The sequence below is a fragment of the Anolis sagrei genome, chromosome 11 (assembly GCF_037176765.1).
Source record: "Anolis sagrei isolate rAnoSag1 chromosome 11, rAnoSag1.mat, whole genome shotgun sequence".
NCBI classification, from domain to species: Eukaryota; Metazoa; Chordata; class Lepidosauria; order Squamata; family Dactyloidae; genus Anolis; species Anolis sagrei.
The window spans coordinates 2,328,466-2,356,004 of NC_090031.1; the positions used below are offsets into that span (position 1 = coordinate 2,328,466).

A 27,539-nucleotide genomic window follows, 5' to 3' on the forward strand; every position below is an offset into this window, starting at 1 on the left:
TCGAGTCATAAAATGGAACTCCTTTACTTTGGAGAGCCCCCGCCCGTGCGCCCGCCTGCCCTCACACACCCGGCCGTTGCGCTTCACTTCAGGGCGTCCAGGTGCGTGCAGACTTGCTGGAAGACGTCGTCCACCGTGCCTTCGGCGTTGAGCTGCAGGTGAGAGAAGGAAGGAGGAGAAAGATGTGCAATAATAATAATAATAATAATAATAATAATAATATCTCAAATGTAGACTCTGCAAGGAAGCAGAAGAAACAATACATCACATCCTCAGCTGCTGCAGGAAGATCGCACAGACAGACAGACTCCAAGCAGAGGCACAACACCCTTGCTCAGGTGATTCATTGGGACTTGTGCCACAAAGACCATCTGCCTGCGACAAAGAACTGGTGGGATCACAACCGTGAAAAAGTTACACAAAATGAACACGCCAAACTCCTCTGGGACTTCCGAATTTAGAAGGACAGAGTTTTGGAGCACAATACTCCTGACCTCATGATCATGTTAAAAAACAAAGTATGGATTGTCGATGTTGCAATCCCAGGTGACAGCAGGGTTGCAGAGAAACAACTGGAAAAGCTGACACAATATTGGATCTGGCCGTGGTGGTCCACGCTCTTGTTACATCCCGATTAGATTACTGCAACGCACTCTATGTGGGGTTGCCTTTGAAGACTGTTCGGAAACTCCAACTAGTCCAGCGGGAGGCAGCCAGAGTACTTACAGGAGCGTCATATAGGGAGTATACCACCTCCCTGTTATGTCAGCTCCACTGGCTGCCGATCCAGTTCCGAGCACAATTCAAAGTGCTGGTTTTGACTTACAAAACCCTATACGGTTCCAGCCCTATACGGTCCCGGATCTCCCTCTACGTCCCACCTCGGAGTCTAAGATCTTCTGGGGAGGCCCTGCTCTCGACCCTGCCTCTATCACAAGTGAGGTTGGCGGGGACAAGGAGCAGGGCCTTCTCGGTGGTGGCCCCTCACCTGTGGAATTCACTCCCCAGGGAAATTAGATCAGCGACATCCCTCCTTTCCTTTAGGGAAAAAATTGAAAACTTGGATTTGGGACCAGGCATTCAGACAATCTGGCAGCTAAAGAAAGGACTTGACGATGGGCAGGAATTGACTAAACGGAATGGAACTATGGAACTCTGAACGCTGAACATGAGATTAGTTTTACTGATTGTGTTATGTACTGATTATTTTAATTTGCTACTTGTTTTAACTGCTGTTTTGTATGTATGTATATCTTGTGTAAGCATCAAATCCTGCCTTTTTGTAAGCCACCCTGAGCCCCCCCCCTCCCCTCGGGGATTAAGAAGGGCGGGGTAGAAGTACCAGAAATAAATAAATAAAATAAATATGAGGATTTAAAGATCGAACTGCAAAGACTCTGGCACAAGGCAGTCAAGGGGGTCCCAGTGGTGATCCCCCACAGTGGGTGCAGTACCTCAAGACCTTGGCCTGCACTTAAACACAATCGGTGCTGACAAAATTACCATTGAGTCCTCTTTGGGGTGAGAAGGGCGGAATCTAAATGTTTTAAACAAACAAACAAACAAACAAACAAATAAATCTGCATGCTGCAAAAGGCCACCTTACTGGGATCTGCACGTATCATTTGCCGATACATGACACAGCCCTAGACACGTGGGAAGTGTCCGACGTGTGATCCAATACAACAGCCAGCAGAGTGATCTTGTCTGCTGTGCTCATCTTGTTGTGTTTCTAATAATCATAGAATCATGGAATCCAAGAGTTGGAAGAGACCTCATGGGCCATCCAGTCCAACCCCATTCTGCCAAGAAGCAGGAATATTGCATTCAAATCACCCCTGACAGATGGCCATCCAGCCTCTGTTTCAAAGCTTCCAAAGAAGGAGCCCCCACCACACTCATAATAATCATAATAATAATAAAAGTGATTGGCATACTGGGTGCAGAGCCTAGAGACCTTGGCCTGCACTCAAAAACAATCGGCGCTGACAAAATTACCACCTGACAGCTGCAAAAGGCCTCCTTACTGGGATCTGCACGCATTATTCACCGATACATCATGCAGTCCTAGACACTTGGGAAGGGTGCGATGTTTGATCCAATACAACAGCCAGCAGAGTGATCTTGTTTGCTGTGGACTCATCTTGTTGTGTTTCAAATAATAATCATAATAATCATAATACTTTGTTCAATGTGTTGTCGAAGGCTTTCATGGCTGGAATCATTGGGTTGTTCTAAGTTGTAACACTCAAAGACATGGGAACTCCAGACAAGAAACAATCAGGGACAGCTAATCACCTACCAACAAAGAATTCCCCCAGGCTGTAAGAAGCCACACCTTGAAAGTACTAGGCCATTAAGTGCTAATCAAGGTGGCGAAGTGATACATGCACACCTATCTTCAGCACACAAGAATTCTTACTCCTACCCCAGATATTCCGCACACAGGTGTGTATATATGTGTGTGTGTATATATATATATTAGGCTTGGGCGGTTTTGTTCGTTAATTTCGTAATTCGTTATTAATTCGTATTTAAATTAGCTTACGATCCAATATTGAGCCATGCAGGACTACTGTGAGGAGTAATTAAAAATCGAAACAATTTTTCCAATTTATTTTGTAATGTTTCGTAATTGTTTCGTAATTGTTTCCGTATGTCTGGTGCAAGTTTTATAGTTGTTGTTTGTTTTATCACACCATCAGTCAACAACAGAGGGAGAGGGAAGCTTCAGAAGTTCCCCCTGTCCCATTTGGAGGGTTTTTTAGCATATTGCGCAATCGTGTCCGCCATTAACGAATCGATTCGTAATTATACGAAATTTCATATATTTTGAATTTTTTTAAAGGAAAATTTCGGAATTCTTTAAAAAAACAAAACGCAAGGGCCCCCCTAAAAACGAAACGAGTTTAGAACCAAATTTTTCCGTGGTTACCCAAGCCTAATATATATATGTAGATATGTATATATATGTGTGTGTGTGCGTGTGTGTGTGTATGTATATATACATACATATATATACACATGCATATATATATACGTACACACACACACACACACACAATTTTCCTAGTTTCCAACAAACCTCACAACCTCTGAAAATGCTTGCCATAGATGGGGGTGAACCATCAGGAGAGAATGCTTCTGGAACATGGTCAGACAGCCCGGAAAATGCACAGTCGTCCAAGGATTCTGACCATGAAAGCCTTCAACAACAGGTTAATGCTATTTTCCCATGCCTCCCCCAAAACAATTCAGAAGTCTTTTTTGCTCTTGATTCTTCCAAGCTCTCGACCAGGATGGGAACCAGGTGGTCCTCCAGACACGTGGCTGGGCTTCGGGTCCCATTTGGAAGAGCCAGAGAAGGGATGCTGGGAGTTGCAGCCCAGCATCCTTGACTGCTACTCCTGCCCTGGGCTTTTGGGTTTGTGCACACCCGGATGGGATGCTGGGCCCACGCACCTTGCGGACGATGCCCCTCTTCTCGTAGAAGGCGATGACGGGCTCGGTGGCCTTGTAGTATGTGTCCAGGCGCTTCTTGATGGTCTCCTCGTTGTCATCCACCCGGCCGCTGGTCTCGCCCCGCTTCAGCAGGCGCTTCACCATAGTGTCTTTCCCAGCGTCCACGTACAGTAGCAACGTGGGGGCCGCGATCTGAGAAGGAAGACCATTGGGGAGAGAAAGATGAAGGCTGTCACACTAAGTCATTCCATTCCAGTCATACACAAATGACCAGCCACTGCCAGAAAGGACAGAGAGTTTCATCTATGCTGACGATCGTGCCATTACCACCCAAGCAGGGAGCTTTGAGATGGTTGAACAGAAGCTCTCTGAAGCTTTAGGTGCTCTTACTGCCTATTACAGGGAAAGCCAGCTTACTCCATCCATGTTTAACATTTACTCAAATGATCAGCCATTGCCAGAAGGGACAGAGAGTTTCATCTATGCTGACGATCCTGCCATCACCACCCAAGCAGGGAGCTTTGAGATGGTTGAACAGAAGCTCTCTGAAGCTTTAGGTGCTCTTACTGCCTATTACAGGGAAAGCCGGCTTGCTCTATCCATGTTTAACATTTGCACAAATGACCAGCCACTGCCAGAAGGGACAGAGAGTTTCATCTTTGCTGACGATCGTGCCATCACCACCCAAGCAGGGAGCTTTGAGATGGTTGAACAGAAGCTCTCTGAAGCTTTAGGTGCTCTTACTGCCTATTACAGGGAAAGCCGGCTTGCTCTATCCATGTTTAACATTTGCACAAATGACCAGCCACTGCCAGAAGGGACAGAGAGTTTCATCTTTGCTGACGATCGTGCCATCACCACCCAAGCAGGGAGCTTTGAGATGGTTGAACAGAAGCTCTCTGAAGCTTTAGGTGCTCTTACTGCCTATTACAGGGAAAGCCCGCTTGCTCCATCCATGTTTAACATTTACACAAATGACCAGACATTGCCAGAAAGGACAGAGAGTTCCCTCTATGCTGACAATTGTGCCATCACCGCCCAAGCAGGGAGCTTTAAGATGGTTGAACAGAAGGTCCCATTACCCTCCAGGAAACGCACCCAATTCTCTATCGCCAAGGTGAAGCCCTTCCTTCCCTGCCCAGCAGAGCCAACCGCTCCTGCCCTTTACCTTCTTCTCGAATTCTTCCCCCTGTTTCACCTCCCGGGGGTAGCCGTCAATCAAGAAGCCCTTGGAGACGCCCGCCTTGGCCACCATGGCGTCCCTCAGCATGTCCAGAACCGTGTCCTGTGGGCGGAAACAGAGGAAAGTGAGTGACACCTGGCAGGAAGACAGGAGGAAGACGTTCCCGGCAGAAGTTGTGTATGTTTTTAATTCTTCATATACCAAAATATCAGTGTATACCAAACAAAAACAAAAATGATGCAACGGCTCAACGAAGATGGCCAAACTCACCAGAGGGACCAGCTCTCCCTTCTCCATGATAGCTGACAGCTTCTTCCCCCGGTCCGAGCCGGAGCTGACCTCTGCGCGCAAGAGGTCGCCGGTGGACAGGTGCGTGTAGCCATACTTCTGGACGATTCTTTCGCACTGGGTCCCCTTCCCCGAGCCGGGCCCCCCTGCAAGCCAAACAGGGTGGTCAGCCAACAACCTGGGCCTTTTTGAGACAGGCTCCAGGAAGTGCATGCTGTGGCCTGGTCAGAGCCTGAGTGCTCAGGAGAGGAGGAAGGGGATGCTGGGGTAGATTCAGAGGGCCCAGAGGAGGATAGAGGTGGCCTGGAGAGAGTTGTCATGGAATCTCCTGGCAGTTCTCACCAGACGGGAGAAAGCGAGATCAGTTCTCATGAGAATCTGCTTGGCTGAGAGAAATGTGGGAGACTAATGTTTGTCTAGGTCAAGACGATTGGAATATAACCCGAAAAAACCTACAACAACCCAGTGATTGGAATTGCGGAGACAGGGCAACAAAGACAGACTCGCTTTTCCCAGAGGCTTAGAGATAAGGAGAGGGAAAGCAGGTGTATGAGGAATGATGTTATGGGAGGGATGGAGGCCTTTTAAATGGGTTCCTGTTGGTACAATCCTCTGTGAGAACAACACTGTATTCAGGTGAACAGCTCTCGTTTTTTGGTCCTATGTTCTCGGAATTCATGTACAATAACCCCTGACCTGACCAAACCCTGCATAAAATGCCCTCGGAAGGTCTTTATTTGACCTGTTAGTGCAATTAAATCCTACTTCGTCCCTCGGATCCCCTGTCCAGATACATTACATTGCTCTCTCACCCAGTGTTTACAAACTTTTAATCTTTGCAACCTGCCCTGCCCACTGTGATCAACTTTCTGTGTTCAAATATTGTGATTTTATATTGCTCAGATGTGTTTATTTACATTGTTGTTTTCTTTTATTTTCTTATTTTTATTGTTGTTTTCTTATGTATATATTTGCATTGTATATATTGTCATGTAATCTGCCCCAAGTCCCCTCGGGGAGATGGTGGCGGGGTCTAAATAAATAATAATAATAATAATAATTATTATTATTATTATTATTATTATTATTATGTATTCAGGTGTTTAAGTTTGGTTCTTGCTTCCAGTTCATGCGTGGCATAGGTTGCCTGCCTTGGATTCATGCTCTTTTGTTATGGATACATCAATGGATTGACTCCGAAGACTATATTTGAAAGGATTGTGGATTCTCGGCTACTAATATCATCAACGATGGACTACTTACCTTTCCATTTCCTCCTAGTATTTGTGGTGCCAGGACTCACCCTCCACTCTACTCCACACCTGCCTTCTGTTTACAACAGGCATGGGCAAACTTCAGCCTTCCAGGTGTTTTGGAGTGCAACTCCCACAATTCGCTGTTAGGAATTATGGGAGTTGCAGTCCAAAACACCTGGAGGACCGAAGATTAAATAAATGAGAGTAAGCAAGAAAACAAGAAAAAGAGAAATATCCCCCAAGCCTCTAACTTACCTACAACAAAGATGATCTTGTGGTTTTTCAATTTCTCTGTAGAGGAAGGAACCAAAGGAAATGATCATAAACAAATATTTTCTGGGAGAGATGCCAATCATCATCGTCACAATTGTCCTGCTTTTACCCCTCGACTGAGGCTCCGTCTAGACCTCCGTATAATCCAGATAATCAAAGCAGGTAATCCACATTATGATCTGCTTTGAACTGGATTATCTGGGTCTATACATTGCTATATAATCCAGTTCAAAGCACACCAAAAGTTACATACAAAAAGCGTATCTCTATAAAACAATATTAAAACACACAAAATAGATATATTATTATTAATAATATTTAATTATTATTAATAATATTTAATTATTATTATTATTATTATTTATTAATAATAATAATACTAGTACTAGTACTATTATTACTAGCTGTACCTGCCATGCGTTGCTGTGGGCAACATTCAGTCCCTCTTTCTCCCCTTCCTTTGCTCATTCTTTCCTTCCTTCCCTTTTCTTCTTTCTTTCTCTCCTTCCTTCCTTCCTTCTCTACCTCTTTCCTTCTTTCCCCCTTTTTCTTTTCCTTCTTCCTCTCATTTCTTCCTTCTTTACCTCTTTCCTTCCTTCGCTTTTTGCTTCCATCCTTCCTTCGCTTTCCTTCTTTGCTTCCCTCCCTCTTTCTCTCCTTTCTGCCTTCTCTACCTCTTTCCTTCTCTCCCCCTTTTCTTTTCCCTCTCCTTTCTCTCCCTCTTCCTTCTCTACCTCTTTCCTTCCTTCCTTCGCTTTTTGCTTCAATCCTTCCTTCTCTTTCCTTCTTTACTTCCGTCTCTCTTTCTCTCCTTTCTTCCTTCTCTACCTCTTTCCTTCTTTCCCTTTTCTTTTCCTTCTCCTTTCTTCCTTCTCTACCTCTTTCCTTCCTTCCTTTGCTTTTTGCTTCCATTCTTCCTTCTCTTTCCTTCTTTGCTTCCCTCCCTCTTTCTCTCCTTTCTTCCTTCTCTGCCTCTTTCCTTCTTTTCCTTTTCTTTTCCTTCTCCTTTTTCTCCTTTCTTCCTTCTCTACCTCTTTCTTTCCTTCATTCGCTTTTTGCTTCCATCCTTCCTTCTCTTTCCTTCTTCCCTTCCCTCCCTTTCTCTCATTTCTTTCTTCTCTACCTCCTTCCTTCTTTCCCTTTTCTTTTCCTTCTCCTTTCTTCCTTCTCTACCTCTTTCCTTCCTTCCTTTGCTTTTTGCTTCCATCCTTCCTTCTCTTTCCTTCTTTCATTCCCTCCCTCTTTCTCTCCTTTCTTCCTTCTCTACCTCTTTCCTTCCTTCCTTTGGTTTTTGCTTCCATTCTTCCTTCTCTTTCCTTCTTTCCTTCCCTCCCTCTTTCTCTTCTTTTTCCTTCTTTAACTCTTTCCTTCTTTCTCTTTTCTTTCCCTTCTCCTTTCTCTCCTTTCTTCCTTCTCTACCTCTCTCCTATCTTCGCTTTTTGCTTCCATCCTTCCTTCTCTTTCCTTCTTTCCTACCTCTTTCTCTCCTTTCTTCCCTCTCTACCTCTTTCCTTCCTTCCTTTGTTCTTTCCTTCTTTCTTTCTTTCACTCCCTCTTTCTCCTCTTCCTTCCTTCCCTCCCTTCCTCCCTCTTCCTCCCCTTTTTTCTCCATCATGATTTAGCTTTTCGTCATTTATATTTTTGGGGTTTTTTATGTCCTTTCTGCTGTTTTTAGGGGGTGTTATGAGTGATGGTCACTTGTTGGTCTGTTAGGGGTGTAGTGTCCAAATTTCGTGTCAATTCGTCCAGTCGTTTTTGAGTTCGAACATTAAATTTTTATTTATATAGATTATTATTATTATTAAACCGAAGACACGCATCATAAATTCATGTTAATAATAATAATAATAATAATAATAATAATAATAAACCCTGGGCTCGACCTTTAAAGCATGGCTCCATTTCTGAATCCCAACCCTAATGGTAAGAGAACTCTTTTTGGGGGAGCCCCCCCCTTCCTCCCGCTCAGGTGAGGTTACCTGTCCGTCCTTTGAGGGCGGTGCTGTCCAGGCAGGTGCACTGGGCGCCCATTTCGCCCAACGTCCAGCTCCCTTTTGCTCCTTCTCTAGCAGGCCTGGGCCAACCTCAGCCCTCCAGGTGTTTTGGACTGCAACTCCCACAATTCCTCAGTGCTGGCATCCATCACCCGGGGACCAAGGACCAACACAGGTTGCCAGGGAGATGGTTGCTAGGGAAGCAACTCATCTGCCTTGCTTCACAGAGCATCTGCAAGGGAGGAGGAGGATGGGAGTTGCCAAGGATGGGGGGGGCCTGCTTTTTGGAGGACTACAACTCCCATAATCCCCTTCAGAAAGGACTGGGAATGAAGCTGTTGTGCTCAGTAAGCAGCTGAGGATTTTTCTGATATTTCAGAGGATGAGGGGATGAGGGGGTTTCAAGGGGAGCGGTCAGAGAGAATTGCAGGCAGGTGAGGTCGATGTTTTGGATCCCACGGAGGGTGGTGTCGCCTTCTCTCCTTGGAGAGAACGTCCGAAATGGGGGCCGTGGAACATCTCTACCATGCCGAATAGACATCCCATTCGTATCCATACAACGTACAGCACCACAACACTGGTCCCTTCTCCACTGCCATATAAAATCCAGAAGATCTGGATGATATGGCAGCATAGACTCATATAATCCAGTTCAAAGCAGGTCACCTGGATTTCATATGGCAGTATGACGCAATAGCGCAATGGGTTCGAGGTGCAGGAAACAGACTCCAGCTCAACATTAGGAAGAATTTCCTAGCAGTTAGAGCAATTCAACATTTAACTATGCTGCCTTGGAGCGTGTTGGATCTCTTTCTCTGGAGGTTTCTAAGCAGAGGCTGGATGGCTATCTGTTGGGAGGGCTTTGATTGTGTCTTCCAGCCTGGCAGAAAGAAAGGGGTTGGACTGGATGACCTTTGGGGGTCCCTTCCAGCTCTGGGATGCCATGATTCCTGCCTCCTCACCCTCATAACACCCTCCTTTGATATCACAAGATATCACCCCTTGGTCTGAGGTCTTAGCCCAGAAATTATTACATAATACTGGACTGGATGACCTTTGGGGGTCCCTTCCAGCTCTGGGATGCCATGATTCACCCTCCTCACCCGCATAACACCCTCCTTTGATATCACAAGGCTTCACCCCTTGGTCTGAGGTCTTAGCCCAGAAATCATTATATAATACTATATATAATATTATATATTATACATAAAATATAATATAATATATATATATAATATAATATTTTGTGATTATATAATATTATAATATATTCTTTTGTGATGTTTTTATTATTCGACTGTTTTAATGTATTGAATTTGTATTTTATGGTCTTGGTGCCAACTGTAAACCATCCCTGCGGGCTGAGAGGGACGGTATATAAATATAGTAAATAAATATATTGTCTATACATATAATATTTATAATATTATAATGTAATGCAATATACTACTACTACTAATAATAATATGATACTATAATTATATATTTTATATTACATGTAATGTTACAATATAATGGTATAGTACAATATAGTAATATATAATACTGATATTAAACTATGCTAGTAATGTATAATGTATTGTATGTATATATCTCTTTGTATTGTCGAAGGATTTCCTGGACGGAATCACTGGGTTGTTGTAGGTTTTTTCGGGCTATATAGCCATGTTCTAGAGGCATTCTCTCCTGACGTTTCGCCTGCATCTATGGCAAGCATCCTCAGAGGGAGTGAGGTCATCTCTGAGGATGCTTGCCATAGATGCAGGCGAAACGTCAGGAGAGAATGCCTCTAGAACAAGGCCATATAGCTCAAAAAAACCCACAAGAACTGAGTATATATCTCTTGTAAGCCGCTCTGAGTTCCCTTCGGAGTGAGAAGGGCGGCATATACATGTCGTAAATAAATAAATATTATTTATTAGTATTTATTTATTTATTTATTTATATGTTATTGTCGTCATTCAACCAAAATACAGATACACCATGGATTGGTAAGGCAGGGAAAGGGGGGTTCACTCACCCGCTGCCATGTTGGTAAGTTCGGGATGATCAACGGTTCAGCCTAAGGAGAAACAAAGCAATCCGTTAAGAGACTTAGGAATGTATAGTTTCTCAAGGGCAACAAGCGGCATCCTGTCTTCTGCATCATGCTCCCAGGCTTCCCCATCACCCCCCAGACCTCTCTCTCCTCTCTATAAACTGTATTATTTATTATTTATTTTATTTACAGTATTTATATTCTGCCCTTCTCACTCTGCAGGGGACACAGGGCGTATTACAATGTACATATACATGGCAAACATTCAATGCCATAGACACACAACATATACAGACAGACATACAGAGGCTATTTAACATTCCAGCTTTTTCATGAGGGTATTTTGGCCACTAGAGGAGCTGTTGCTTCACTGTCCATTTGTAACATTGATGAAGTACTTCCTCATTCTTTGCATGCTTGCTGGAGATTTTTATGGCGTCATCAATTAGTTAAATTAGCCTCCGCACTTACGCAGTACCGAAATTTCCTACTTGACAGATGCAACTGTCTTTCGGGATGCAAAGGTCGACAGGAAGCTACACAAATTGGTTGGAAGCTTACTCCGACCCGGGCTGGCTTCAAACTCATAACCTTTCGGTCAGTAGTGATCTTATTTATTTATTTCTTGTGTCAGGGCAGCCAGTCAAATATATTACATTTCTAACAGAGCAAAGCAAACAAACAGAGTTTGGTAGTTGGTTAAATGTCCTTTGACCAGTCTCTGGCCCCTTGGAGTGCCTCTGGTGTTGCTGCAAGGAGGTCCTCCCTTGTGCATCATGTGGCAGGGCTCAGGTTGCATTGCAGCAGGTGGTCAGTGGTTTGCTCTTCTCTGCACTCGCATGCCGAGGATTCCACCCCGTAGCCCCATTTCTTGAGGTTGGCTCTGCATCTCGTGGTGCCAGAGCGCAGTCTGTTCAGCGCCTTCCAAGTCGCCCAGTCCTCTGTGTGCCCAGGGGGGAGTCTCTCATTTGGTATCGGCCATTGGTTGAGGTTCTGGGTTTGAGCCTGCCACTTTTGGACTCTTGCTTGCTGAGGAGTTCCACCGAGTGCCTCTGTAGATTTTAGAAAACTATGTCTGGATTTAAGTCATGGACGTGCTGGCTGATACCCAAACAGGGGATGAGCTGGGGATGTCTCTGCCTTGGTCCTTTCTCTATTGGCTGCTACTTCCCGGCGGATGTCAGGTGGTGCAATGCCGGCTAAGCAGTGTAATTTCTCCAGTGGTGTAGGGCACAGACACCCCTTTGTGATAATGCGGCATGTCTCATTCAGAGCCACATCCACTGTTTTAGTGTGGTGAGATGTGTTCCACACTGGGCATGCATACTCAGCAGCAGAGTAGCACAGCGCAAGAGCAGATGTCTTCACTGTGTCTGGTTGTGATCCCCAGGTTGTGCCAGTCAGCTTTCGTATGATATTATTTCTAGCGCCCACTTTTTGCTTGATGTTCAGGCAGTGCTTCATGTAGGTAAGAGCACGGTCCAGAGTGACTCCTCCCAGGTATCTGGGTGCACTGCAATACTCCAGTGGGATTCCTTCCTTCCCAGATGATCTTCAAATCTCGGGATGCTTCTCTGTTCTTAAGATGAAAGGCACATGTCTGTGTTTTAGATGGGTTAGGGATCAGCTGGTTTTCCCTGTAACAGGCAGTAAGAGCACCTAGAGCTTTGGAGAGCTTCTGTTCAACCATCTCAAAGCTCCCTGCTTGGGTGGTGATGGCATGATCATCAGCATAGATGAAGCTCTGTGTCCCTTCTGGCAGTGGCTGGTCATTTGTGTAGATGTGGAACATGGATGGTGCAATCACGCTCCCCTGAGGCAGGCCGTTCTTCTGTTTCCGCCATCTGCTCCTCTGGCCCTGGAACTCAACAAAAAAGCTCCTGTTTTGTAGCAGGTTTCCCATGAGGCGGGTGAGGTAGTGATCTTAATGCAGCTAACTCCCAGCCAGCTGCGCCACAGTCCCGGTGCTATCCCACTTTGATTCCTAAGAATCTATTAAACATATTGTATTTTTCTTCTGGGACAGAATAGCATGAACTTCGACCTGACCTAGGCCAGGAAGCACATTAAACAACTATAATGTCACATTGAGAAAGGGCCCCAGGCATGGCTCACGGCAAAGGAAGCTTTGGGTCATGGCAACATCCCTTATTGGGCTGGTCTGGGAATAAGGCACAATCATTCAAAGCCAAAAATAAATAAAAATGCAACTTTAACGGGAAGAGAAACACACCAGCTATCCCTGTATAGAGATTTATTAAGGGGACTCAGGGCGGCTTACAAAAACAAGGCACAATTCGATGCCCGTATCATACAACAGTAATAAAACAAAATAAAACAGTAATAGAACAAAATAGCATAAATTAACCGTCAGACCACAATTATACATTACATCTATAAACCAATAAAACCAATAAGACCAATAAAAATCCATACAAACCAATACAAACCAATTACTCCTTGTTGCCGGTCAGTGTTCGCTATCTCATAGTTCATATTCCAATTCCAGAATTGTCAATCCTGTCAGTCCTATTCGTCTGGTTGTCCTTATCTAGTTAGTAGATTGCCCAAAGGCCTGGTCCTACAACCACGTCTTTACTTTCCTCCTGAAGGAAAGGAGGGATGTTGATGCCCTAATTTCCCCCGGGAGTGAGTTCCACAGGTGAGGGGCCACCACTGAGAAGGCCCTGCTCCTCGTCCCCACCAGCCTCACTTGGGAAAGCAGTGGGGTCAAGAGCAGGGCCTCCCCAAATGATCTCAAATTCCAGGGTGGGACGTATAGGGAGATACGTTCAGACAGATACACTGAACTGGAACCGTATAGGGTTTTGTAGGTCAAAACCAGCACCTTGAATTGGGCTCGGAATTGCACCGGCAGCCAGTGGAGCTGACACAGCAGGGGGGTGGTGTGCTCCCTGTATGTCGCTCCAGTGAGCAATCTGGCTGCCGCTCGCTGAACCAGTTGAAGTTTCTGAACAGTCTTCAAGGGCAACCCCACGTAGAGTGCGTTGCAGTAGTCTATTCGGGATGTAACAAGAGCGTGGACCACTGTGGCCAGATCAGACTTCCCAAGGTACGGGCGCAACTGGCGCACAAGTTTTAGTTGTGCAAAAGCTCTCCCGGCCACCGCTGAGACCTGGGGTTCCAGGCTCAGCGATGAGTCCAGGATCACTCCCAAGCTGCGAACCTGCATCTTCAGGGGGAGTGTGACCCCATCCAACACAGGCTGTAACCCTATGCCCTGTTCGGCCTTGCGACTGACCAGTAGGACCTCTGTCTTGTCTGGATTCAATTTCAATTTGTTAGCTCTCATCCAGTCCGACACAGCAGCTAGACACCCATTCAAGATCTGGACAGCCTCCTTGGTGACAGGTGAGAGTCCCCTTCTCACCCCGAAGGGGACTCATGGCGGAGCACAACATATAAACAGCAGACATTCAATGCCAAAATATATTAGGCCATACACATATCAAAGCATTAAAATCACATATCTCGATGTTAAAATCCACTCGTTAAAACTGTCTCAACAATCCTATCGAATTTGGTTGGCATACTCAGGGTTCCTCTCACTCCCTCATTGCACAGTCCTAAAGGCTCGGTCCCACAGCCACGTTTTTTATCATCTTTCTAAAGGACAAGAGGGAAGGGGCTGGCCTGATCTCATGAGGAAGGGAGTTCCATAGCCGAGGGGCAATCACTGAGAAGGCCCTGTCTCTCATCCCCGCCAAACGCGCCTGTGATGGTGGTGGGACCGAGAGCAGGGCCTCCCCAGAAGATCTTAATCTCCGCGGTGGTTCATAGGGGGAGATGCATTCGGACAGGTAAATTGGGCCGGGGCCGTTTAGATTCCACAGAAGCGGGCACAAAACACACAACGTCACAGCCTTAGACCAAACGAGTTAAATAAGGGTTTGCACAGAGATCTGTGCCACGTTATCTCCCGCAACCTGATTCTTATTTATTATTTATTTATTTACTTTATTTATATACCGCAGTTTCTCAGCCCGTAGGCGACTCAACGCGGTTAACAACAGCAGGAGCAAAAATTCAATGCTAGCATCATACAAACCATTTAAAAACAATTAACACAATAATATACTAAGTAATTACACATCAATAAACAACTCATTAGCATCTCATAACTAGAATCATGATCCAGCTCGTCATCCGTAGTTCTGTTTTCCTATATTCATTGCACTGCCTGTTCAAGTAACCAGGTTTTCACTTTTCTCCGAAATACCATTAATGAGGTGGCCGATCTAATGTCCGTAGGAAGGGAGTTCCACAGCGGAGGGGCCACCACTGAGGAGGCCCTGTCCCTCGTCCCGAAAACGTGCCTGTGTTGCAGGCGGGATTGAGAGCAGGGCCTCCCCAGAAGATCTTAAAGTCCTGGTGGGTTCATAGGCGGAGATGCGTTCAGATAGGTAACTTGGGCCAGAACCGTGATTCTGGGAGATAATATATGCCTTGGGGATAATAGTGTTTCTATGGCAGTGGCGAGGCTGTTGACGAGGGAGATATAGACAACGACAGAAAGACCAAACCAACAGCACAGACGGCGAAACGAGAGCAGACTCACTTTTCCCAGAGCCTTAGAGACAAGGAGAGGAAAAGCAGGTGTATGAGAAATGATGTCATGGGAGGGATTGAGGCCTATTAAATGAGTTCCTGCTGATACAATCCTTTGTGAGAACAACACCATATTCAGGTGAACAGCTCTTGGTTTTTGGTCCTATGGTCTCGGAATTCATGTCTCACAAAGGAAAAGCAGCGACATATAGAAAGAAGGTCGGATTGATTACTGCAACGCACTCTACGTGGGGTTGCCCTTGAAGACTGCCTGGAAGCTCCAGATGGTCCAGCGCTCGGCAGCCAGGTTGCTAACGGGAGCGGCACTCAGGGAGCACACCACTCCTCTGTTGAGCCAGCTCCACTGGCTGCCAATTCGCTACCGGGCACAATTCAAGGTGCTGGCTTTAGCCTATAAAGCCCTAAACGGTTCTGGCCCCGCTTACCTCTCCGAACGCATCTCCACCTATGAACCGTCTAGAACATTAAGATCGTCTGGGGAGGCCCTGCTCTCGATCCCGCCGGCGTCACAGGCGCGCTTGGCGGGGACGAGAGACAGGGCCTTCTCAGTGGTGGCCCCTCGGCTGTGGAATGCCTTGCCGGCAGACATCAGACAGGCACCTTCGTTGCTGACGTTTCGGAGAATGGTCAAGACCTGGCTGTACGAACAAGCGTTTGGCTAAGCAATGCAACTAATTAAGGAAGTCGGTAAATGGAACATAGGAACGGCATAACGGTTATGAGAACGGATCCGATTTCAATTAAGACGCTATATATGTTGTTTGTTGATTTGTCCTGTCTGATCGTTAATTGTTGTGGATCAACGTCGCCGATCCTGTTGTTGTATTGTCGTGTTTTTAATTGCACTGTAAACCGCATTGAGTCGCCTGCCAAGGGCTGAAAAATGCGGTATAAAAATGAAGTAAATAAATAAATAAATAAATAAATATCAGATCCCGTGGAGCATAAGGATCCACTTGAGGTTTTCAATGGGAGTAATAGTGCAAAGCAACCCTGGTTCTGAATGGCAGCGTCTCACAATCCGCCTGAGATCAAGCAACTCGCATACGGCCCGCGGGCCACTTGCGGCCCACCAAAGGATGCCAGGTGGCCTGCGAAAAATGTAGACAATGGGAAAGGAAGTAAAGATGTGCAAATTACGTGCTTGAGGAGGCAGCCGGAGCAGCGAGGGCGAGCGGCGTGGAGGGAAGCGTGGGCCGGATCCTTCCCCTTCGCCCGGTTACTAGTGACAACAGAATTCCTTCCAGGGAAAATAGAACCGCCAATGAAAACACACACTTCTGGAGGAGTGAGCCAATCAGATGCAAGAGTTTCTGTCGTCCTACAAAAGGGTGCGTTCCACTATTGCTGTGGAAACTCCATAACAACGGGACGGTTCACACCTCTACCTGCCTCCTTTTCCATCCTCAAACGGGGATGCTGTAGGTCCCATCAGGTAGCCACTCATATACGGCCCGCGGGCCACTTGCAGCCAGGAAGAAGAATGGAAGCTGATTTCTGTGGGCTTGGCTTGGGCTAGCTCAGCATGGGCAAATTTGGGCCCTCCAGGTGTTTTGGACTTCAGCTCCCACCATTCCTAAATGCCTACTACAGCTCCCAGAAGCCCCCACCTTGGGCCCTCCGGGTGTTTTGGACTTCAGCTCCCACCATTCCTAACAGCCTACTACAGCTCCCAGAAGCCCCCACCTTGGGCCCTCCGGGTGTTTTGGACTTCAGCTCCCACCATTCCTAACAGCCTACTACAGCTCCCAGAAGCCCCCACCTTGGGCCCTCCAGGTGTTTTGGACTTCAGCTCCCACCATTCCTAACAGCCTACTACAGCTCCCAGAAGCCCCCACCTTGGGCCCTCCGGGTGTTTTGGACTTCAGCTCCCACCATTCCTAACAGCCTACTACAGCTCCCAGAAGCCCCCACCTTGGGCCCTCCGGGTGTTTTGGACTTCAGCTCCCACCATTCCTAACAGCCTACTACAGCTCCCAGAAGCCCCCACCTTGGGCCCTCCAGGTGTTTTGGACTTCAGCTCCCACCATTCCTAAATGCCTACTACAGCTCCCAGAAGCCCCCACCTTGGGCCCTCCGGGTGTTTTGGACTTCAGCTCCCACCATTCCTAACAGCCTACTACAGCTCCCAGAAGCCCCCACCTTGGGCCCTCCGGGTGTTTTGGACTTCAGCTCCCACCATTCCTAACAGCCTACTACAGCTCCCAGAAGCCCCCAGCCTGCGAATGCAGGCTGGGGGCTTCTGGGAGCTGTAGTAGGCTGTTAGGAATGGTGGGAGCTGAAGTCCAAAACACCTGGAGGGCCCAAATTTGACCAAACCTGTTGTAATCTCCACCCATTGAACATAGTTTTCAGGCACAAAACAACAAAGTTTCTGGAGCGCAACAACTACTTTCAAAGTAAGGACTACACAATTAAACAGGAAATAATACTTGCAAACTAGGAACATATTATTATTATTATTATTATTATTATTATTATTATTATTATTATTAGAAACACAACAAGATGAGTACACAGCAGACAAGACCACTCAGCTGGCTGTTGTATTGGATCACACGTCGGACCCTTCCCAAGAGTCTTGGCCTGTGTGACGTATCGGCACAAGCCAGTCTAGGGGGTCCCAGTGGTGATCGGCACACTGGGTGCATTGCCTCAAGACCTTGGCCTGCACTTAAACACAATCGGCGCTGACAACATTACCACCTGCCAGGTGCAGAAGGCCACCATACTGGGATCTGTATGCATTATTCACTGATACATCACACAATCCTAGACACTTGGGAAGGGTCCGACGTGGGATCCAATACAACAGCCAGCTGTGGACCCATCTTGTTGTGTTTCTAATTATTATTATTATTATTATTATTATTATTAATCATGATTATCATCATTATTATTATTAAGAGGCAGGATGGCCATCTGTCGGGGGTGCTTTGGGTGTTTTGGCTCCTCCCACAAATTGCATATCATTGTAAAGCTTAGGACAATGACGAATGCGATCACATTTATTTATTTACAGTATTTATATTCTGGTGTCATCTTGTTAAAAGCGTTCCCAGTAACATCGTCTAGCCATTCCATGTTCATCAGTTCATAGTTCCATGTTATCTATTCCGCTGCATTCCTAAAAGCTTGCTCAAAGAGCCAAGTTTTCACCTTTTTTCGGAAAGTCAGGAGGGAAGGGGACGATGTAATATCTCTGGGGAGGAAATACTGAGAAGAAACTACTGTGTAACCACTAAGCTTTGTGTGCCTGAGAATCCTTAAATAAATATTTCTTTGTTCAATTTCTTATAACAAAGTCTTGCGTCAAGTTGCCAATCACAGATAGCACTATCCAGACTCCCAGAATCCCCCAACCAACACACACCAGTATGTCCCGGGATTCACAATCAGCATTTATTTATTTACAGTATTTATATTCCGCCCTTCTCACCTTGCAGGGGACTCAGGGTGGACTACAATGTACATATACATGGCAAACATTCAATGCCATAGACACACAACATATATAGACAGGCACTCAGAGGCTATTTAACATTCCAGCTTTTCATGAGCATATTCTGGCCACCGGGGGAGCTGTTGCTTCACTGTCCATTTGTGACACCGATGAAGTACTTCCTCATTCTTTTGCATGCTTGCTGGAGATTTTTATGGCATAAATTAGTTAAATTAGTCTCCCCACATAGTAAAGGTAAATGTTTTCCCCTGACATTAAGTCCAGTCATGTCTGACTCTGGTGTGTGGTGCTCATCTCCATTTCTAAGCCGAAGAGCCGGCGTTGTCCATAGACACCTCCAAGGTCATGTGGCTGGCACGACTGCATGGAGCGCTGTTACCTTCCCGCCGATGCGGTACCTATTGATCTACTCACATTTGCATGTTTTCGAACTGCTAGGTTCGAAACGCTGATCACGAGAATGGTTTTATATGATGTTTTATATGATGTGTTATGTACTGGTTGTTTGATTGTTTTAACTGTGATAATTGCTTTTAACTATGGTTTTGTATATTATGTGTGTAATTTGTATAGGCATCGAATTGTGCCTTTTTTGTAAGCCGCCCTGAGTCCTCCTTTGGGGGTTGAGAAGGGCGGGGTAAAAGCACCCGAAATAAATAAAATAAATAAATAGGTTGGCAGAAGCTAGGGCTGACAGCGGAAGCTCACCCCGCTCCCCGGAATGGAACCTGCAACCTTTTGGTCAACAAGCTCAGCAGCTCAGTGCTTTTAACCTACTGAGCCACCGGGGGCCCCTACTTGACAAATACAACTGTCTTTCGGCAGGGGCGGCTCGTCCATTATGCGTAGTAAGCGGTCGCAGAACACTTTTTTTTTGCCAGGGGAGCAGAGGCGACTCTGTAAATGCCCCTCAACCGCCACTCGAGGAGCACCCCCTCGGCTCACAACAGCCCTAGCAGTCCGGGGGGAGCCTCGGCTTTCTTGCCTCCTCTTCCCAAAGGGGCCGGGCCCTTGAGCCTCGCCTCGCCCCTCTCGTTCCTGCTCCACCCGGCCACCGGGTGTGTGAGCAGAGCCGGCGCTCAATCGTTCTCCGCGTTCGATCTCTTCCCCTTGACCGGCTCCCTTTCCCGATCCCCTGGCGCTCCACCCGCCTCCTCTCCTCTCCCCAATCCACGGGTGGGCCAAGGGGCGGAGCCGCCTCGCCTGGCCCACTTCAGGTCTGGAGGCGTGTCTGAAGACCCCAGTGTGTGCACCAAAAGTCGCCTGTTCTCCTGACTTCCTCTTCAGCCATTGGGACCAAGAGAGAGAGAGAGAGAGAGAGAGAGAGAGAGCCCCTCCGGCTGGAGGTATCTCCCTCCTCCGCTCCCTCCTTTGTTTTTGCGCCTACCTTCAGGAAAGGTGGGCATCTCCACCTCTCTCTCTCGCTCTCTCTCTCTCTCTCTCTCTCGGTCCCAATGTCTGAGGAGAAAGTCAGGAGAAGAGGTGACTTTTGGTGTCTTCAGGCACACCTCCGGACCCAAAGTGGTCCAGGCAAGGGAGCAAGTGCGGCAAGTGTAGTTACTGGGATGTATAGTTCACCTACAATCAAAGAGCATTCTGAACTCCACCAATGATGGAATTGAACCAAATATGGCACACAGAACTCCCACGACAAACAGAAAATATATATCAATGATTGGTTGGGGGGGGAGCGCCAAAATACTGTTTGCTTACCGTTGAAAATTACCTAGGGCCGCCTCTGTCTTTTGGGCTGCAAAGGTCGACAGTAAGCTACACAAATAGGTCGGAAGCTCACTCTGACCCTGGCTGGATTTGAAATCATGTAGTGATCTTAATGCGGCTAACTCCTAGCCAGCTGAGCCACAGTCCCGGTGCTATCACATGACCGAACTGGCCACTTTGCCCATCATGGGATGAACACAGTCGGTTGCCATTTCTTAAGTGGGTGGCTCAGCAGGATTTAACGCATGTGACGAAGTGGTCAAAGCTGGCCGTACGTCCACTGATACCTAGCCGTGCCTTTCTCGCTCTAATTCTTCCCGATCTCTCCCCGTCTCCTTAAGGAACAGCTGAGGATCCTTCGGCCTCTCCTTTCGGGAAGGGTCCCAAAGTAGAAGGCGGGCGCCCGAAATAGACGCTCACACCCTTTTGCAAAGTTCACACCAAGGTCCGGTTACACTCCCTCCTGGTCCCGCCTAATAAGGCCACGGCCTTGGCGGTTTTGCTGGCTCTGGCGTTCTAAGTATGGACCGGCCCTGATAAATCACACCTTCACAGGGCCAAAGGGCCAGGTTCAGAAATGATTTGTGCATGGGAGGGCCCGGCCGTGGCGTGCGTCCCAATATTTCAGAGACAGGAAGCCAGATAAGACCAAAGCGTGGACAAGAGCATGGACAACGAGAGAGCAGAAATGGGGGATCAGGACAAACACACAAAGCGGTCATCGAATGTAATGCGCACCTCGATTTGCAAAAACGTATTTGCTGGCGAATGGAATGCACCAAATCTTTGGGATTTGGGCAGGAAAGGTGTGCATTGCAGTTGCGGCCTGCTTAGAATGGCTTCTTGGAAAGCCAAAGTATGAGGACACCCAACCTCCCAGCGACTGAAAGGAAAACCAACGCAATGGGTCACCCACCCTGCTTCCCTGAAGGAGCTTCTCCTGTTCATCCTGCCTCAGCTTCCATAGTTTCTGGGAGTTGTAGTTCGGCAAGCTCTTTCGCTTTCTCTGCCGAAAGCACCCAAACTACAAAGCCAGGGATTCCATACACTGAATAATGATATTCTCATTGTTCTCAGACAGCATACAGGCTTGCATTAATAATAATAGTAATAATAATAATCATCATCATCTTTATTTATACCCCACCACCATCTCCCCCAATGGGGACTTGGCACCCATGACATCATTTCTGACGCACCTGCTTTCCTCTCCTTGTCTCTAAGCCTCTGGAAAAAGCGCGTCTGTCTTTGTTGCATGCCCTGTCTCCGCAATTCCAATCGCCTTGACCTAGACCCGTGATGGTGAACCTATGACACGCGTGTCAGCACTGACACGCATGGCTATTTTTGATGACACGCAGACACATGCAGCTGCATACAGAGAAGTACACCTTATAAGAGCCAATCTAATTCCATCCTTTGATTTGTAAAAGGCTCTACAAATTTAACATCTGCACATTTGAGCATTGTTCACTCCATAACTCAGCATGGATTATACATTTTTTCTTATTTAAACTATAAATATTGCAAAATTATGGTGTGTTTTTTTCTCTCGAAGTGACACCCCACCCAAGTTATGCTCAGGTTTTTGGGGAATTTTGACACACCAAGCTCAAAAGGTTGCCCATCACTGACCTAGACAAACATTAGTCTCCCACATTTCTCTCAGCCAGCACTTAATCACTTAATAATAATAATAATAATAATAATAATAATAATAATAATCTTTATTTATACCCCGCCACCATCTCTCCAAAGGGGACTCGGAGCGGCTAACATGAGACCAAGCCAGAAAAACACAGTACAATGCAGCAAAATAAAATACAAAACAACAGAAAAGTTACGTCTCAACAAAATACATAAAATAACAAAGTAAAATAAACATTGCAAAATAACATAATGACATAACAGTATGGGATCGTCAGTCACGGGCAAACTTGAGCCCTCCAGGTGTTTTGGACTTTCACAATTCCCACAATGATGGGAGCTGAGGTCCAAAGCGCATGGAAGTCCCAAGTTTGCCCATGCCTGGTCTATACTGCCAGATAATCTGGGATAAGCAAACTGAATAGAATATAATAGAATAGCTTTATTGTCATTGTGTTATTGCACATCAAAATTACATGCCTTCCCCAGCACACACCACAAAAACAACACACCCATCCTTCCGCATTCTAATCACTACGGCACAGCCCCCAATGCCACATCAATGCAAAGCCATGGTTACAACTCTCAGTCTGTTTGTCCTTGCCTTTGTCACCCTGTACCACCTGCCAAAATAATAGTAATAATAAGGTAATAATATAATATAATGTAATATAATATACTGTATATACATATAATATTTATAATATTATAATGTAATGCAATATAATAATACTACTAATAATAATCTATATACATAAAAATGTAATGTTTGTTTGTGGGATTAACATAACTCAAAAACCACTGGACGAATTGACACCAAATTTGGACACAAGACAACAATCAGGCCAACGAGTGACCATTACTCATAAAAACAATGAAAAACACAGCAGGAGAGACTTAGAATGCCAAAATTAAAAAACAAACAAACATCACAATGCATTTGCACAACCATACACACACACACACACAAACAAACAAACATATATACACATATAATAATCATAATCATAATAATAACACTTTATTTATACCCTGCTATCATCTCCCAAGGGACTCGGTGCAGCTTACATGAGGCCAAGCCCACAATAGATCAATAATAAAGCAATTAACAACACAAATAATACAAAACAATAAAATAAAACTTATAAAAAGCAAGCATATACACCGTTGGCGCAGTGGGTTAAAGCACTGAGCTGCTGAGCTTGTTGACCAAAAGGTCGCAGGTTCGATTCCAGGGAGCGGCGTGAGCTTCCGCTGTCAGCCCTAGCTTCTGCCAACCTAGCAGTTCGAAAACATGCCAATGTGAGTAGATCCATAGGTACCGCTCTGGCGGGAAGGTAACGGCACTCCATGCGGTCATGCTGGCCACATGACCTTGGAGGTATCTATGGACAACGCTGGCTCTTCGGCTTAGAAATGGAGATGAGCACCAACGCCCAGAGTCGGACATGACTGGACTTAATGTCAAGGGACTACCTTTACCCTTACTATATACACACACAAATACACACACAAAACACATATACACAGACCGGGCCACAGCAACACGTGGCAGGGGATTGCAAGTATATTATAATGATATATTTATATTACATGTAATATTATTAATAATATTACAATATAATGGTATAGTAAATAGGGTAATATTTAATACTGATATTGTGCTATGCTAATGATATAATATATTGTGTGTGTGTGTGTATTGTAAGCCGCTCTTATTATAATTATATATTTATATTACATGCAATATTACTAATAATATTACAATATAATGGTATAGTAAATATAGTAATATGTAATACTGATATTGTGCTATGCTAATAATATAATATATTGTGTGTTTGTGTGTGTGTGTGTGTATTGTAAGCCGCTCTGAAGCCCCTTCGGGGTGAGAAGAGCGGCATAGAAATGTCGTAAATAAATAAATAAATAAGAGACCTACAATGTCCCAAAGTGGCGCCTACGCAAAGAGAGGGACAACTGAGCATCTTATTTGTGGCTGCAAGGAAACAGCCCAGGCTGACAATATGGAATGTCCCAGCAGTAGGAAGCCAGACCTTGAAACTGCTAGGCCATTCAATGCTAATCAACATTCACACCTGCCTCAAACACGCAAGAGTTCTTTCTCCCACCTTGGATATCATTCCACAGGGATATAATCCCCATTTTCCTAGGTTCCAACAGACCTCACAACCTCTGAGGATGCCTGCCATAGGTGTGGGCGAAATGTCAGGAGAGAATGCTACTAGGAAAGGCCTGGAAATCCCAGAACAACCCAGTGATTCTGGCCAATAGAGAGAATTAATTGTTGATATTTTCCCTATGGAACTCTAAGCAGGTATAACAGGCTTTGGCCAATTTTGGCCCTCTTTCCAGATGTTTTGGACGTCAACTCCCACCATTCCTGGCCTCAGGCCCCTTCCTTTTTCCCCTCATCCACCCTGGACATCATTCCACAGATATAGAAACCCCATTTTCCTAGTTTCCAACAGACCTCACAACCTCTGAGGATGCCTGCCATAGGTGTGGGCAAAATGTCAGGAGAGAATGCTACTAGGAAAGGCCTGGAAACCTCAGAACAACCCAGTGATTCCGGCCAATAGGGAGAATTAATTGCTGATATTTTCCCTATGGAACTCTAAGCAGGTATAACAGGCTTTGGCCAATTTTGGCCCTCTTTCCAGATGTTTTGGACGTCAACTCCCACCATTCCTGGCCTCAGGCCCCTTCCTTTTTCCCCTCATCCACCCTGGACATCATTCCACAGATATAGAAACCCCATTTTCCTAGTTTCCAACAGACCTCACAACCTCTGAGGATGCCTGCCATAGGTGTGGGCGAAATGTCAGGAGAGAATGCTACTAGGAAAGGCCTGGAAACCTCAGAACCACCCAGTGATTCTGGCCAATAGGGAGAATTAATTGTTGATATTTTCCCTGTGGAATTCTAAGCAGGTATAACAGCGCTCCATGCAGTCATGCCGGCCACATGACCTTGGAGGTGTCTATGGACAACGCTGGCTCTCTGGCTTAGAAATAGAAATAGAGATAGAGATAGAGATAGAGATAGAGATAGAGATAGAGATAGAGATAGAAATAGAGATGAGCACCACACCCCAGTCAGACATGACTGGACTTAATGTCAGGGGACTACCTTTACCTTTACGTATCAGGCCCGGGCCAATTTTGGCCCTCTTTCCAGATGTTTTGGACGTCAACTCCCACCATTCCTGGCCTCAGGCCCCTTCCTTTTTCCCCTCATCCACCCTGGACATCATTCCACAGATATAGAAACACCATTTTCCTAGTTTCCAACAGACCTCACAACCTCTGAGGATGCCTGCCATAGGTGTGGGCGAAATGTCAGGAGAGAATGCTACTAGGAAAGGCCTGGAAACCTCAGAACCACCCAGTGATTCTGGCCAATAGGGAGAATTAATTGTTGATATTTTCCCTGTGGAATTCTAAGCAGGTATAACAGCGCTCCATGCAGTCATGCCGGCCACATGACCTTGGAGGTGTCTATGGACAACGCTGGCTCTTTGGCTTAGAAATAGAAATAGAGATAGAGATAGAAATAGAGATGAGCACCACACCCCAGAGTCAGACATGACTGGACTTAATGTCAGGGGACTACCTTTACCTTTACGTATCAGGCCCGGGCCAATTTTGGCCCTCTTTGCAGGTGTTTTGGACGTCAACTCCCACCATTCCTGGCCTCAGGCCCCTTCCTTTTTCCCCTCAGCCGCTTAAGCGGCTGAGGGGAAAAAGGAAAGGGCCTGAGGCCAGGAATGGTGGGAGTTGACGTCCAAAACACCTGGAAAGAGGGCCAAAATTGGCCCATGCCTGTCCTATAAGGATAAATGCCTGCTTCCTTATGATTTCCCTGCTCAGAACGCAAAGCATCAATGCAAACGGCATAGACGTACCTGTAACAAGACCATGCAAAGCCCTAATCCAGTGGTTCTCAACCTTCCTAAGGCCGTGACCCCTTAATCCAGTTCCTCATGTTGTGGTGACCCCCAACCCTAAAATTATTTTCGTTGCTACTTCATAACTGGAATTTTGCTGCTGTTATGAATCGACATGTAAATATCTGATAGGCAGGATGTATTTTCATTCTCTGGACCTTGGGAGTTGTAGTTGCTGGGAGTTATAGTTCACCTACAATCAAAGAACATTCTGAACTCCACCAGAGATGGAATTGACCCAAACTTGGCACACAGAACGCCCATGACCAGCAAAAAATAATGAAAGGGGTAGGTGAGCATTGGCCTTGAGCTTGGGAGTTGTAGTTCACCTATCTCCAGAAAACACTGTGGACTCAAACAATGATAGATCTAGACTAAACTTGGCCAAATATGCCCAAATGTGAACACTGGTGGAGTTTGCGGAAAATAGACCTTGACATTTGGGAGTTGTAGTTGCTGGGATTTATAGTTCACCTACAATCATAGAGCATTCTGAACCCCACCAATGATAGAATTGGGCCAGACTTCCCACACAGGACTCCCATGACCAGCAGAAAATACTGCATATCCTGATGGTCTTTGGTGACCCCTCCAACCCCCAGGTTGAGAAACACTGCCCTAATCCTTCCATCAACACCTTTGGTGACGCACAACCCTCCTCCCATTACAAAACCAGGCGTTCCGGTGCACAATTTGCTCACAAGACACGAACTGTGGGACGTGGGGGAGGTAAAGCAAAGGCACAAAGGAAAGGGGGGTCAGCTAAGGTCACGGCGGTCCAGGCGCATATTGCCAAAGCATGCAGGAGAAAAAACCCCAGAGCTGTCCAAAAGCAATGCAGAGCGACACAACATAACAGCACACCGGACAGCGCATACACACAATGGATACTTCCCAATGGATTGGGGCCTGGCTCTCCCCATGAGGTCCATTGCCTACCTCTCAGCGCTTCTGCCGGGATGGGATGGAGGCCTTTCCTTGGGCCAGAGGCTGCCCTGCATGGCTATTTTTACCCCTCTATATACGGCTGTCAGAGCTGGAAAGCGGCACAGAGCATGCCGGGAAGGCCGAGGGAGGGGGGAAGGACACCCGAGACAGACGTGCCTGGCATAGCAATGCATGCAGACAGCATGAGGGAAGGATATTCCCTTGCAGAACCAAGCAGGAGCGCATCAAGACTCTGGAGGGTTCTGCGCAGCGCACTACACTACTACCCTGGCTGTCACCGTTTCCCCATATTGCACTGTATTCAAATTATTCCCATCTGCATTGGCCTTGAAATTTTTCCAACTTGTCCTCAAATCATCAACAGGAAAGATGCATCCTTAGACCACAATTCCCAGGATCTCAAATCATGAGATCCTGGGAATTGTGGTCTAAGGATGCATCTTTCCTGTTGAATTAGTGCAATATGGGTTGTTGTAGGTTTTTCAGACTGCCTGGCCATGTTCCAGAAGCATTCTCTCCTGACGTTTCGCCCACATAGAGTCATAGAATCCTAGAATCCTAGAATCCAAGAGTTAGAAGAGACCTCCTGGGCCATCATCCAGTCCAACCCCATTCTGCCAAGAAGCAGGAATATTGCATTCAAAGCACCCCTGACAGATGGCCATCCAGCTTCTGTTTGAAAGCTTCCAAAGAATTAGCTTTCAC

At 46.2% G+C, this 27,539-nt stretch overlaps 1 protein-coding gene across 1 annotated transcript; it reads right to left on the reverse strand.

The window, feature by feature from the left end:
• Positions 1–26,950, reverse strand: AK1 (adenylate kinase 1). Its single transcript, XM_067471762.1, has 7 exons — positions 26,826–26,950; positions 10,477–10,518; positions 6,445–6,480; positions 4,916–5,079; positions 4,631–4,747; positions 3,463–3,654; positions 1–152 (listed from the first exon to the last, which is right to left on the reverse strand). Exons 2-7 carry the CDS (start codon positions 10,484–10,486, stop codon positions 84–86), a joined length of 588 nt encoding a protein of 195 aa, XP_067327863.1. The 5' UTR covers positions 10,487–10,518; positions 26,826–26,950; the 3' UTR covers positions 1–83.
• Between the last annotated feature and the right edge of the window lie 589 nt (positions 26,951–27,539).